Source organism: Vanacampus margaritifer, chromosome 7, assembly GCF_051991255.1.
Source record: "Vanacampus margaritifer isolate UIUO_Vmar chromosome 7, RoL_Vmar_1.0, whole genome shotgun sequence".
Taxonomy (NCBI): Eukaryota; Metazoa; Chordata; class Actinopteri; order Syngnathiformes; family Syngnathidae; genus Vanacampus; species Vanacampus margaritifer.
In genome coordinates this window covers 14,883,425-14,898,051 of record NC_135438.1, presented here as the reverse complement: position 1 = coordinate 14,898,051, position 14,627 = coordinate 14,883,425, and the positions used below count along the sequence as shown (strand labels likewise).

Below are 14,627 nucleotides of genomic sequence, written 5' to 3'. Positions count from 1 at the left end.
TTCTTGTTATTAATGTATTAATATTACTTTTATTTACTTGTGATATTAATTATTTTTATTTTGCGTTATTTTATTTCACTTAAAAATATATCAATCTAAGAGGATAATGTATAAAGTGAATTTTTTATTAGAACTTGGTGACAGTCATCAACATTAACAAGCTTGGCAATAAAAAAAAAACAGAATTGAACTCATATTGTACTGCAGTGTGATTAACAATTTTATCCTACAACATAAATTGTTGTTGTGTTTGTGTGCCTGCGTGCGTTTGTGGGTCTGTTTAACCGCATCACAGTGTGTGTTGTTCGACAATTTTGTCCATGTGTGTGGCTTGACTGATTAAAATAAAAGTTAACGTGAGGACTTACTGGAATTCCAGCGATGTCAACTGTGTCAGCCTGGATCGAAGTTTGACGTTTGGTGGCTCCCATTACAATACGCCGCTTTGCATTACTTTTTTTTTTTTTAATCCTCAAAAAGGCAGCGGCAGACACAGCTTGCTACATAAATATGACGTGGGCGGTCATTCGGCCGGCGAGCGAGTGCGCGCTGGCTAAACCGGAAGTAGATTTGTGTGTCAAACGACGCGCATCCCGATTGTCATTGGCTAGCTTTAGCTGTCAATCAAAGCCAAACTTGAAAGGAAGTATATGGTTAGTTGGCAAGCCATACTTAACGTGAAACAGAAGCAACGCAAGTTTACATGACAGATAGGAAGAAGTTTCTGATTGGCAAGGCTTCTCAACACAGCTTCCAACCCAAGGCGGGCACAGCTGACTGCCAGGGCGGGCCTGGCCCCATAATGCCCGCCCACTCCGCCGGGTCCGAATGGCAGTGAGGATTGGCTGTACGGAATGTAATGCATTTTAGTTGTTTCTAACATGTACGCCCCGTGTACATGCATGTATCTGCTATCCAGTGCAAATTAGCAGCCTTCATTACTTGCAGTCATATTTTGACTCCTAGTTGTAATACCTGTAATGTCAATAACCAAAGAAGTGAGGCTATGCTGTTTGTATAAACATGAATTTTATAGGTTAAGCACTGCCAGCCATTTTAGAAAATTTTCAGTACCCAGTACCTACACGATATTATGTTCAATAATTATATATAAACCGAATCTGCCAAATGACAGAATAGACTCTCTCCTTTCTGTCTTGTCCCGTTCTTTTATAATCAAAAATAGAAAAATGTAGTTTGCACAAAATTCAGCCATTACTCCCATGGACTATCAAACTGTGTTTATTTTATATAAAATGAGGCTATGATGTCGTCTACTGGTGGATGTGCATCAGTAAAGTTGTTTCCATGTTTGACATTTACAGTGGAGCATTATCAGATTCTCCCCCATCTCGCCCCGTTTTAATTTAATTGACAAGTATACTTGTCAAAGGCAGTGAATGAGTTAAAGTAATTTTTGTTTTGTTTTGTTTTCCATTTGAGCCTTGGGGTACTTAGGCTTAAATGACTAAGGGGGCAATAGCACTTGCAAAATCCATTACTCTCTCCAATCTGTAAGCAATTAAATGGTATGCTCAGCGAACATTGACATCACTTCCGGTCTGCAGCTTATAATGATTTCACCAAACATGGCACCCCCTTTACGTTGATTTTTCATTCTGTTTATTCAATGAACACAATATTAATCATAGTACCGTCTTTTCAAGTGCTGGCACATCAAATTGTTTAAAAAAATGTCTAGATTACCCTTGAAAAGTGACAACTAGATTTTTTTTTTTTTGTTGTTTTAAACTCCATAATATAATGTGTAAATAAAAACACAAAAAAGATACCGGTCAGTATAGCAGAGTACAGCTCTGTATGCTCATACAAAATGTGACCACTTGTAGAATTTCAGCACCATGGACAGCTCTGTATGAAATCCTGGTGATCACAGTGAAGCCTGTACACATGCAACATGTTCCATTTTCTGATCTTCTCATCTACCTCGTGAGAGGCATGGCTGGCTGTGCCCATTTAGTGCTGTGCGATTATATTATATAATTCATAGTATCATATAAAAATCTCCATTATGCTATGTAAACCTTAACAGTTTTATACTGTTATTTTGATGTGTGGGTTTCGGTAGTGGTTTAACAGTGGTGGCTCCTGCCCCGTCCGAGCCGCACCTACTAGGTGTTTTTTTTTTTTTTTTTTAATTAACACAAGATCTGTTAAATTGTGTTAGCTCTGTTGCTATGTTAATGAAGCATCCCAGCATTTTACTCTTCAGGCATGATTTCGATCTACATTCAATCCATCCATACACTGATGTAAATGTTTGATCTTTCTGGATTCAATTGGTCATGCCTGGAGACTAGGGATGGGTATCTTTCAAATTTGAACCGGTACTGTTCAAATACTCGGTACCTGGGAATCGATACCGGTACTCAACAGTACCAATTTTTGGTACTTTTGTACTCTCTCTCTCTTTGTTTTTTCATGAGCTCGAAGTATAAAAGTACCAGTGGTGTCGGTATTGATGAATGCTCTTTGGTATCTGTCTGAATTTTTTTTTTTATTGAAAATTTCTTTAAATTGTACAGTACTGACGTCTGCAACCTACAGTAATGTGCTTGCTAGCTAAGAGAATGCTTTGTATTGCAACTTTTTTAATGATTATTTGTTTTTATATGTTTGTTTTACTTAAAACTGGCAGTTAAATGCTTTGCTTGTCTTGTATCTGGTGTTTGACCTCATTACAATTGTTTGTCATTTTTACATCTTCCAGGCAAGCAAATGAGGAGTACCAGGTCCTGGCCAACTCATGGCGCTACTCATCTGCCTTCTCTAACAAGCTGTTCTTCACTGTAGTGGACTATGATGAAGGAGCGGATGTTTTCCAACAGGTTACTATGTCATTGCTTTTTGAGTGTTATCCAAGTGTTATCCATTGTACAACTGCTATATTCTTTTGCAAAATGCATACAATATGATTGCACTTTTAATGATTTTGTCCTTGTGTTCAAACTAACCAAGGCCCATAAGGCATTTGCTTATTGATTCCTTTCATTAATTTTGGCTGGTGAAACTCAGATTTGTTTCAACTTGGTGTTTGAGAAAATTGAGACAATTTTCAACGCTTCATATCGATCACTATTTGAAGACATAACATCCATTTGGGTACTGACCGACAATATCGATATGTGGAAAGAATATGAAATTGACGTTTCTGCCTGAGGCCAGCGTGGGAAGTTAGCTTGATGGTTTGTAGCAGGTTTTTATACCAGAGCTACTTTATATTGTACACTTTGTATTTCTTTTGAAGTCGGTCACATCACATTAGCCCTTTCAAAAGCAACATTATGCCATGTTAAAAATTCAACGCTCGGTGATTTATTTCCAGAAAGTGGTAGGTTCTTTTATTGTGATTTTGTGTCTTCATCAGTTCTGTTACATGAAACCGATTTAAACGTGTTGTGGTAGGATTTGTTTACTCTCATATAGTAAAAATATCTCAATGTGGTACACTAATATTCTATATACAGCACAGGGCAAAAGTTTGGACACACTTTCTTATTCAATGCATTTGCTTTATTCTCATTACCTTGGAGATTCTTACTGAAGGCATCAAAACTATGTATGAACTGATGTCGAGTTATGTATTTAACAAAACAAAAAAAAAAGGTGAAATACCTGAAAACATGTTTTATATTATAGATTCTTCAAAATAGCCATCCTTTGCTCTGGTTACTTTTTTGCATACTCTTGACATTCTTACCTGTGGGAACTCCTTAAAGACTGTTGGAAAACCCTTTCAGGTTTTTTGAAGCTCATCAAGAGAATGCCAAGAATGTGCAAAAAAGTAAATAGCGAAAAGGGTGGCTCTTTATCTATGTATTTATTTTATTATTTTCACTTTTTTTGTTATGTACATAACTCCAAATGTGTTCATTAGTTGTCCTAGTTGTCGTCATAGTTTTGATACCTTCAGTGAGAATCTACAATGTACATAGTCATGGAAATAAAGCATGTATTGAATGAGAAGGTGTTTCCAAACTTTTGGCCTGTACTTTACACGTCATGACAAATATTATTAGAATTGTGTCACCGTTACCACGTTAACACCATTCACCTTGCAGCTAAAGTGTCAGGATGTAAGAGCAAAAGATTGAAAAAAACAATTTTAAAAAAAGTGTTAAATGTTACATTTTTCCTTTCAAACCTCTTTTACCATCCTCTGTAAATTGAATATGAGATTACTGTTGAGGCCATTAGGTTAAATTGCCTGTATGCCCTTTGCAAAAGGCCCCTTTACACTTTGCAATATGTACTGTATGTGGGTTGGCGTGGATTTGTACGCATTATTGGTCCACTTAGACTACCAAATACAGGTACTAAGGGGTCCAGTATTTTAACCTGGCCTAGGTGGCATTCCAAGAGGCCTGTGCCGATACAGTATTGATGATTTAAATCACTGTTGGTCTCATCGGTAGAGCAAATATGATGAGTTTTCAGAAGTATATCAAGATTAAGATTTGAGGTAGCCAACCAGAAATTGTGAAATAAACGCAAATGCTAATAATATTAGGTTAGCCTGTCCGCGTACATGTGTGGGCAGTCCAGAATGCCCATCAGACAGTTAAGGCAAAGTATGAAGAATCCTTCATTCCTGCCTTTGTTGGCACTCCTACTTCATGTAATGCATATTCACACTAGTGAGGTGAGGCATTCCTCTTTTGTAGATGGAAATTAACTTCACTGTCAGATTGCTAAATTTGTACCTTTAAGGGTCCAATGGATGTCACTGGGGCAGTGACCTCAAGGGTACACACACCTATTGTACCCTTTGAACAGGGTACATATTGGGATGGTGGGGACCCTTTTGATTTGTAGTGTTTGCAGTCAAATATGTGCTATATGGCACTATGGCAGTGGCCCCAGCATTTTTCACACCACAGACCTGCTCATACAAGGACATGCTTTTCATAGATCAGCAACTATTCACTGACAAAGTGAGGTGGGGTAGCGATGGGGGTACTGTTCAAAAAAAAAAATCAAAATCAGGACTTTACATTGTTTTTAAATTGCCAGTTTTCAAGAATCTGCAATGTAAACTATGCTAACTAGAGAGTGTGGCAACATATTACTAACAATTAATATATGAACTTTTTTTTTTTTTTATAAAATGAAAGACATGATGACCAGAGCAAATTACAATTTTTTTCCTCAACAGCACAACAAATGTAGAACAATAGAACATACTACTAACTACTAAAAATTGACGCTCAGGAATGATTAATACACCTTAAAATGTACACATTATATTTTTCAAGTTATGATTCTACATACACTGTTAACTCTTAAAATGTCAAGACATATTGTATAACATTCAGAGCAAAGGGAAATTGTACAAAAGCTACATGATTCTGATAGATTTAAATGGGCAATTTATCTGTATAACCTAACAAAGTGGAACAGTTTTGCTCACTTACGTGGCTTATGATGGCACTTCTTAAAAAGAGATGAAGGTGGCCAGTTCATAATGCACGAGAAAATGTCAACGTTTAAAGATGTCCTTGTTTGTGTTGTTTTACTTTCAAATGAATACTTTCAATCCATGCAAGCAAATGTCCAAGGATTAGATCAGTTTAGGTAATGTAGGCAGCAGCTTCCATCAGTCCACCCGTCGGTGCATCCATCAGTCCTACCATCTTCTTCCACTAATCTGGCGTTGCGGCAGACGCCTAAAAAGGGAAGCACTTCCCTTTTCTCAGCCAGTTTGCACAGCTTTTCCAGAGGGATTCCCACGCCTTTAAAGCCCTTCAGCATACATAATCTCTCCCACGTATCCTGGGTCTTCCCCGGGGTTTCCTCATTGTGGCATGGTTATCTGGAATGTGGCTACGAACGAGAGACCCAGGCCACCTCATCTGGCTCCTCTCGGTGTGGGGGAGCAACAGCTCAACTCTGCTTGTCTGAAAGGGAGAGCCCAAGCACTCTTGCACCAATCCGCCTGTCAATCTTCCGCTTCATTTAACCAATGATACTTGGACTCCTGTACATGAGGAAGGCACTCCACCCTTTAAGACCAACGGCCATGGCCTTAGATTTGGAGGTGCAGATTCTCATTTACATTCCACTGTGAAGCTAGTTGAGGATCGCAGCTTGATGAAGCCAACAGAACCATTTCTGTAAAAAGCAGAGATGTAATACTCAAGCCACCTAACCGGACTTTCCCTAACATCTCAGTTGCACCTAGAACGCTGTGAGCACAATCTGTGACATGGGACAGCCTGGATGGGGTGCAACCCTCACTGGAAACAAATCCAACTTACTGTCAACAATGTGCATCAAACCAGTTTTACAGGGAACAATGGGCTTGTCTCAGGGGGTATTACCGGAGTACCACGAAAGGACACTATGAGGTACATGAACGTTTGCGCCAAGTCTTCAAATCAAGTTTTTTTTTTTTTTTTTATGTAATGTCTCGATCCATGCTCGCAGTCCTATTAAGAATGACTGACACCATTTTTAGAATGTCATTTAAAATATCATCCTGAATAAATGCAAATGAGGCCATTTTGTTTAGATTAATTATAGATACATTATCAGCAAAGGCAGTGTATCATTTAGATCATAAGGAAAGAAATTAAGCCAAAGTGAAGCTGTTGGAGGTTCTCATTTTATGCGGCTATCTGCCCGTCATGATGTAGTCCTGCTTTGGTGCAACAGGTCCTGGAGGCATTGAAGGCATCAAAGCAATGATCAAATCAGAAGATTATTGCAGCATCTTGGAGCAAAATGTATGAGCCAGTGTCTTATAAACTAGTTTTCAAGACACAGATCTCAGGCCGAATGGAAAACCACCCAGCAGCATAATAAAAGCATAGTTGGAAAAGAAGCAATGAGTCTTGACCTAAATAAGTATTGAAATCCTTTGGAAAGGTAACACTTTCTACTGCAAAAAAAAAAAAAAGAGAGAGAGAGACTTTTGAAAACTTTAAAATAGCTTCCAGTAATGGGAAATTGGTTGATAGTTCCAGCAGACATGCAAGCGGATTCCAGACTTTTCCCTTTGCTTTATACTGCTTTCAATTGTATGTATTCTGGAAATTAATTTGATGCATTTTTTTTTTTCTCCAGTTAAATGGATTCGATGCCAATGTTACAGCAATTAATTGGATAATGTCAGCTATTGTGGTGATCATGGCTCAGGAGGTAGAGCCAGTTTTCTAGTAACTGGAGGGTTTGAATCCCGCTTTCTCCAAGTCATGTGTCGTTATGTCCTTGGGCCAGACACTTGTCGGAGGGGCCGTAGGCGCACACTGGCAGCTATGCTTCCGTCAGTCTGCCCCAGGGCAGCTGTGGCTACTTACATCATTTACTGCCACAAGATTGTGAATGTGTTGAATTAATTGTTGTTGTTATTATTATTATTTAGAAATTAGTGTATACCAGTCTTGTTTTAATTATTGCAGGAAATCTTGAGATACAATCACATACAACTTATAATGTATCTTACCTTAATACTCAAATTATTAATTTTCTGTTTTTATCTCTAGTTGAACATGAACAGCGCACCAACATTTATGCATTTTCCAGCAAAGGGAAAGCCAAAAAGAGCGGACACATTTGACCTTCAGAGGATTGGCTTTGCTTCAGAGCAGCTGGCCAAGTGGATTGCAGACCGCACAGATGTGCAGGTATGTTATACACATGAGGAGTGTTTATGGGCGGAGTGAAGAAGAGCACCCACGTTTGCAAAATGGCCGTAGCGCACACAATTTTTAGCATGCCACCAACCTGCTGATATTGTCATCTGGTTATTTTATTGTTCACGTATAGCTGTTTCACTACAATGACCGTAAAAACTATAAAAAGAAAGAGAAAACATTTCCTTTACACCAACCATATTTTGTGCAACTACATTGAAACTTTACTTTTTATTTTTTGTTAATTTTTTTACCGATGATCTAATAGAAACCTGGGTTACACAACCAAATGATCTACATCAAAATATTGAGTTATATTCACATTTACTTTTTGATTGCTTGTTTACAAATGGTACGGCCTCAGGACTGTCTGCCCACACCTCAAGTGGCCATTAAAGGGAAGTTAGCACTGCTGAATGGACGTTTTGGGGGGGCTAATAAGACATTACCAATAAAGTGTTCTCTTAGTTTGGGTTGTTGTACAATTTTAACAAGAGTAAATCAATTGCTTTATGTCGTCCTCTCTAGATCCGTGTCTTCCGTCCCCCTAATTATTCAGGAACCATTGCTTTGGCTCTGTTAGTGTCTCTTGTCGGAGGTCTACTATACCTGAGAAGAAATAACTTGGAATTCATATACAACAAGACTGGATGGGCAATGGCAGCACTGGTATACACAACTACTTAAAATTAATCAAATGGTTTGAATAATGTTTATGAATATATATTATTATTATAATTATGTAATATTATGCATTTTCTTCTCTCCCCCACTTTGACTCAAGTGTGTCGTTTTTGCGATGACTTCTGGTCAGATGTGGAATCACATCAGAGGTCCTCCCTATGCTCATAAAAACCCACAGAATGGACAAGTGGTAAGAGTTACACTGCTTGCAAACATGCGCACACCCACATACACTTTTAGCAGCCCCTTTTCTTTCCATTGGTCCTATCTAGCGTTTGGCCAGCCCTCTTGAGTAATAATGCACTTGGTACTGTACAGATGTGAGCAGTCTTCAGTTGCTTGTTTTTTTGTGTGTATGTGAATGGGGGGGTTACACTACACTACAGTATTTACTGTAATACATAAAAAAGGAGAAAGGACAACCAGCCAGAGTCGCTAATGCACTTTTCAGCTATTTATTGAACGCAGGGAGACCACTGAAACCACTCCACTGTTCTCAAACGATTTGTCGAAATACAATCACTTCTTTTGTAATTCCTGTCACATACAATACTAGCCAAGCTTTGACCGATCCACTAGACCGATTTGTCTTCAACCAAAATAGTAACAAATAATGCTTTGTTAGATCCTGTGCAAATGACCGTTTTCCACCTTGTTTCTTCCTTCTGTGCTCTCCTGATCCCTCTTTCCCCTCCATTCTAGCAGTCAATGGCTTGCACCAAGATATCTCTCTTATCATATCTGTTCCCCTACTGTCCTATTTTTGTTACTTCCTTTTACATTGCTGTCTAATCTTCCCTCTTCCCTTCCCATATGTGTCAGCCTCCCCAGACAGCGTAATTCTTTCAAAAATGATGAGCGACTGAGGCCAAGTAGTCTTTATTGAAAGGATTTCTAAACTGACGAATAGTACTAGCGGGCAGATATAATTTACTTGGGCTTAAACACTGTGCAGGCACGAAAATGCTCCCTGTTCATTTTTGCTCAAACACACGCACGCACACACACACACAATGGGACAGAAACACAATTGTGGATGCAGTGGCCCACCTACAAACAAATAAGGTATGAGTAATCCAATGGAATGAATGAAAAGGGGAGAAGCACAATGACTCATATTTGCAAGTATGCATGGAGCATGGAATATTAATTAAGAAGTACCAAATAGACAACATAAACGCACCCTTTTAAATATTCAAGCCTGCATTTCTGGCTTCCTATCAACCATTTGTTTGTTTGCACACTATTAGCTGAGGATACTATTACCATATTTCCAGCTGATTTCACATGATGGGGTGAATTTTTTTTTTTTTGGGGGGGGGGGGGGGTCAATTGTCACTGTGTTGTAGAAAAGCAGTTGTTGTTGTTGTTTTTTTATCCCAAAGAAACATCAAAACACTTTTATTGCTTTGCAAATAGTAGACTTTCAGTTTGCAGAAGGACACCACTGTGTTTTTATGTTGGCGAGGATGTGCAGTAGTCTATTCCATGCAACTGTGTGTGTGTGCATGTGTGTGCATGTGCGTGCGTGCGCGCGTGCTTGAAACCACATACGACGACTCCAACGGTTCAGTTAGAAAGTGAAACAAATTTATATTCATGCTGGACATTTGATTAAACCCACAAATCATGACCAATAATCACTCTCATGTCTGTCATGCGAAATAAAGAAAATAAATATGATGGTCGGCATTGAAATAAACAAAAACATGTATGAATAATTTCTAATAATTACATTTTCAAGTTTGTCATAACTCTCTTTTTGTTCGATTTTTTTGTTGTCTCTTTTCCAACAAGACCGAATGAGACTCACTGTACACAAGCATTTTATTTTATGGTTTTGTGCAGAATACAGTTTATTGTAATGAAAAAAACTTGGTAGTGCCATGTCCCCTTTTTCACTCCACAATGGCAATTACTGCTTAAGGTCAATTATATTGCTAGTCACATGTTTTGGCAACACCATGGACACCTGCTGAAATGAACAGATAGTGGATTCATGCAGCCAATTAGCAGTGGTGCTTCAAGTGTGTGGCAGTATCTTATTTCATGGCAACTTGCAAAACATGCAAGGCTATCCTCAAACATAACAAAAATACAAGTACCCACTAAGGCTAGCTGATGATCATTGACACCTTCAGAGTCTCACAGACAATCAGATTATATAAAACTCATTTGATCATTCGCACATCTCAACTATGGGTGTGCTACAATACATTATAGCAAAGTATTCCCTCGGCCTGTAATTATATATATATATATATATATATATATATATATATATATATATATACAGTGGTACCTTGGCTCACAAACTTAATTGGTTCCCACAGAGAGTATGTGAGCCGAAAAGTTTGTCTTCCAAACAAGTATTTCCCATAGGAAACCATTGAAATGAAAATAATCCGTTCCCAGGTCCCCATAAAACACAATTTTCTACTAAAAAAGCCTTAAAACTACACAAAATATACCTTATTTTATGTATAATAAATGTGCTATTGTATTGTAATTAAATAAATACACTGTACTGTATAATAAAGTGTTTTTATTTGCAAAACTTGCAACTTGCCTTTGTGATGGTACAGTAGTTGAAGGCTTGATGGAATGGAGTGGGATGAGGACGGAGGGAGGGAGTTACTGTTTGGAAGGAGAGTCCTCCGGTGTGGCTTCTCTTCTTTGCTTCTTAGGAGACTCTTTATCCTTGTTGCTGACTAAAAACCTCTTAATTGACACCTGTTGCTTTCTGAGTTGTAAGGTCTTACGAAACTGAGGCATCACATTATCATTCATCATGTTGATGATTCTCATAGCCACAGTCTTTTCTGAATGGTACTGTTCGATAAAAGCCTGCACATCACTCCACTTAGTTAACATGGTCTTGATGCTCTCACTTGATGCTGCAGCCATCTCCTCCTCCTCGTCCTCACATGACAACTCCTGAATGGCTTCCTTCTGCTTGTCCTCTTGAAGGCGAATCAAATCCTCTGTGTTGAGGACCTCATTATGAACTTCCAGGTTGCCTCTTGATGATATCCGAGTGAAGTTGCCGTGCTTTCTCGGCGATAATACCCGGGACGCTAAGGCACACAAACGCACACCTCATTCGTGTTTTTCGATGCTCTCCTTCTTCTGCTCGACCGTAATTTTCTTTAATGCCTTCTTAGGCTTAACACTAGCCTGTGGTGGGGTCTTTTTCGGTCCCATGATAGCAAAAGTACATTCCAAAATGGTCCAAAATGTCTACCAAACACAAACCACGTCCGCACTCAAAGAAAGGGGGTGACGAACTGGGACGCCGTGAGCGTGCGTCAGCTTCTCGTGATTTCTCGTGTCGCGTGATTTGGTTCGTCCGCCGAAAACTAGTTCGTCAGCTGAGACTATATGCTCGCGAATTTAATGTTCGTGAGGCGAAAAGTTCGTGAGCTGAAGCGTTCATGAGCCGAGGTACCACTGTATATATACATATATTTTTTATATATATATATATATATATATATATTATAGTGTAGCAACCCTGCATTTGTGTTACATTAATTGGTGTTATTCTTACAAAATCCAAGTGTCTGAGGCCATAAAGGTAGTTCATATTGAGGAATGCTTGTACCCTATTTTGCGAAGCCTTTGCTACTTGACGAGCTATGGCTGGAGAGTTAACGTAGCAATAAGTGATACCAAGGTAAAAATGTGGTCTTCCATCCGGTGTCCACACAGCATAAGTCACTAATATTATCCTCCGTCGCAGCGTAAAAGCTTCTTTTTTGAAAGTAGCACTATCGCGAAGATAAAGGGAAAACTGGGAGAAACCCATGCTAATTGCTAAGCTAGCCAAATGCAGTCATAAGACACCTAAATAAGTGCTTGTGTGATACAGTACACTTGTCACAGCAGAGAGTAACTAACTTTGAACAGCAAAATACCCAGAAATGTAACAAGTAACTGGGGCTAAAATAATACTAAATAACGTAGATAGACACAAATTGCGATGCAGACCTGCTTATTTCAAACCTTGTGTACATTGTTGTGTTCCATGCTGGTCACATCGATCATCTAACTAAAAATGTTCCTTGTGGCTCCGGCTCTGCTCTTCATGACTCGGCCCATCGCTTCATCAGGCGAAGCTGCTGGTGGGCCATATCGTTTCCCTGCAGTTCGCGACGGGTGGGCATCGGGGGGCCTCCTGCCGCTTTGCGCAAGCATATTGTGCGCTTTATGGCGCACTTTGTAAATAGTTATAGTAAATCAAGCTAAACGTTTCCCTTTAATTGCATTTGTTCCTGCTCATATTATGAGTGTGTGCCTTACCTTACATAAATGCTCGGCTGGTGTTAAATGGTGTGCATTTTACTTCAGGAATCCCTTACTGGATTGTGTGATTTTAAAAGTGCGACTCATTAGCACCACAATATTATCAAGCAAAGAAAAATACACCACAGGAATGCCTGACTAGCTTCGAGGGAATCAGAAATGAAGGGAAACAAAAAAAAACGACAGATGATTATATCGTTTGATTTTTTTATATTTAATATTCTCGAAAACGCTCATGTGCAAAACATTTTTTTTTTCAAAAGAAACAAAACATTATTCTACTTCATTCCATTGAACACCCTCCTCCACGTTCAGCTTTGTCGACTTTTTATTTTCCCCTCTTCCTGTCTGAGTGTCTCCTGACCTTTTGCAAACTAAACAGACACACATCCACACTCAGCAAACACACAATATAGTCTAGAAGAGGAGGAATGTGGCTATTTGCAAAGGTTACATGGCCTTTGGCTATTAATGGCCAACACTATCGTGGTTTGGATTAAGAGGAGAGCAGTAACCATAAACACTCAGCATACCTAATGCCCCCTATGTACTGTTTCTTGGTATTTATCATATTGTCTGTGACCTGAGCAACAGTAAACATAAAATAAAATAGAACTTACCACAATGTACCAGTTTTTAGCCTTTAAAAGAACAGCCTTTAAAATGGGGTGCACAGCTGTATGAAATACATTTTGTACATATTACACGCTTGCTTTGCTCGGAGCCATAATTTGCTTCACTGACAAATGAGCTGTTCGATTCTCATAAAAACACAATATCTTTATGTCAATGTATTCAAATGAATGCATAATGCAAGACAGCCACACTGGCAGATCACATTTTTATTCACATGTCCAAGACAACGTAAACACATATTTTATAAATCTTGCTCTAAGTGTATGCCAAGGAGAGGAAAAAACAGCCTAGTGAATTATAATGTAGTAAGTATCTGAAAGGTTGTAGCCTGTATAGACTTCTTGGATAGTTTTTCAGTTGATTCAGTTGAAGGTTTTTATGAGACTCTAATCCAATGATTTCACTGAACTACAGTTAAATTTGTAACTTTGACTTCTTTAATGTAAAGTTAAGTTATGCTCAGTTTTCTTTGTCATGTACTTTTTTTTTTTACAACATTGTGTTGTATTAAATGCATTAGACTAATTACATATTTGTGTGGTCATATGGACAAATTCCATTTACATGGTCCACAATTTCAAGGTTTTTAAAAAAATAATAATAATTAATTGCATGTGATCAATTAAAACCCGTGGGCAGTATTTTATTTTGAAATGGCTTGATCAGAACCAACAAAAAGCCAAAAAATGGTCACAATAACGCCTAGGGGTTAAGATTTGCTACAAGTTGATATGTTCTGCTTTATGTAATTTTTATTTATTTTTTTGGTTTCTTTTGGCTATATTTATCCAGTGGTCCCAAAACCTTAATATTTTAAGAAAATGTTCATGAATTTTAGTCAATGAATATGTGAACCGTTACATTAAGTTGTTTTAACCTCTACAATTTTACAACCACATTTTTGTTCTTTTTAGTTTTTCTTTCACATCTACAAGATTCTCATGTTATGTATCACACTGACTTCATTATTTTTATATATGTCTTGGAAAGTGGGGCAAAAAAATATAAATAAAAAATACTAATCCAGCACAATAATTGGGTCTGTATAGGTTAACAAGATGGCACCAGTCATACTGTAGTTGATAATGATAAGATGTGTGATGGAACTACATCAGCAAGCAAGAGTTGTGTTTTAGAATTTGTTAAACTGACAGTTATGGAATCTACAGTGGAACCCAATCAAGTCTGCCAACATTATGCATGTTTTTTTTACTCTTCAATTGTAATCTTCTTTACAGTTCAAAGCTTTCTATTGCAATGACAAGTTTTCTCTGAACAGTCCTATTCACGAGCATGCATTTATCTACTAGTTTTTATTATACAGTAGACGTGTGACTACTAAGGCGG

At 38.2% G+C, this 14,627-nt stretch overlaps 1 protein-coding gene across 1 annotated transcript in view; it reads left to right on the top strand.

Annotated features, from left to right (window-relative positions):
* LOC144055672 (dolichyl-diphosphooligosaccharide--protein glycosyltransferase subunit TUSC3) overlaps positions 1-14,627 on the top strand; it is a 53,184-nt gene that overhangs the window by 26,279 nt on the left and 12,278 nt on the right. Inside the window, exons 3-6 of the mRNA XM_077571864.1 lie at positions 2,732-2,849; positions 7,506-7,646; positions 8,184-8,324; positions 8,440-8,529. Coding sequence (XP_077427990.1) covers positions 2,732-2,849; positions 7,506-7,646; positions 8,184-8,324; positions 8,440-8,529 — 490 coding nt within the window. The remainder of the gene's footprint in view (positions 1-2,731; positions 2,850-7,505; positions 7,647-8,183; positions 8,325-8,439; positions 8,530-14,627) is intronic.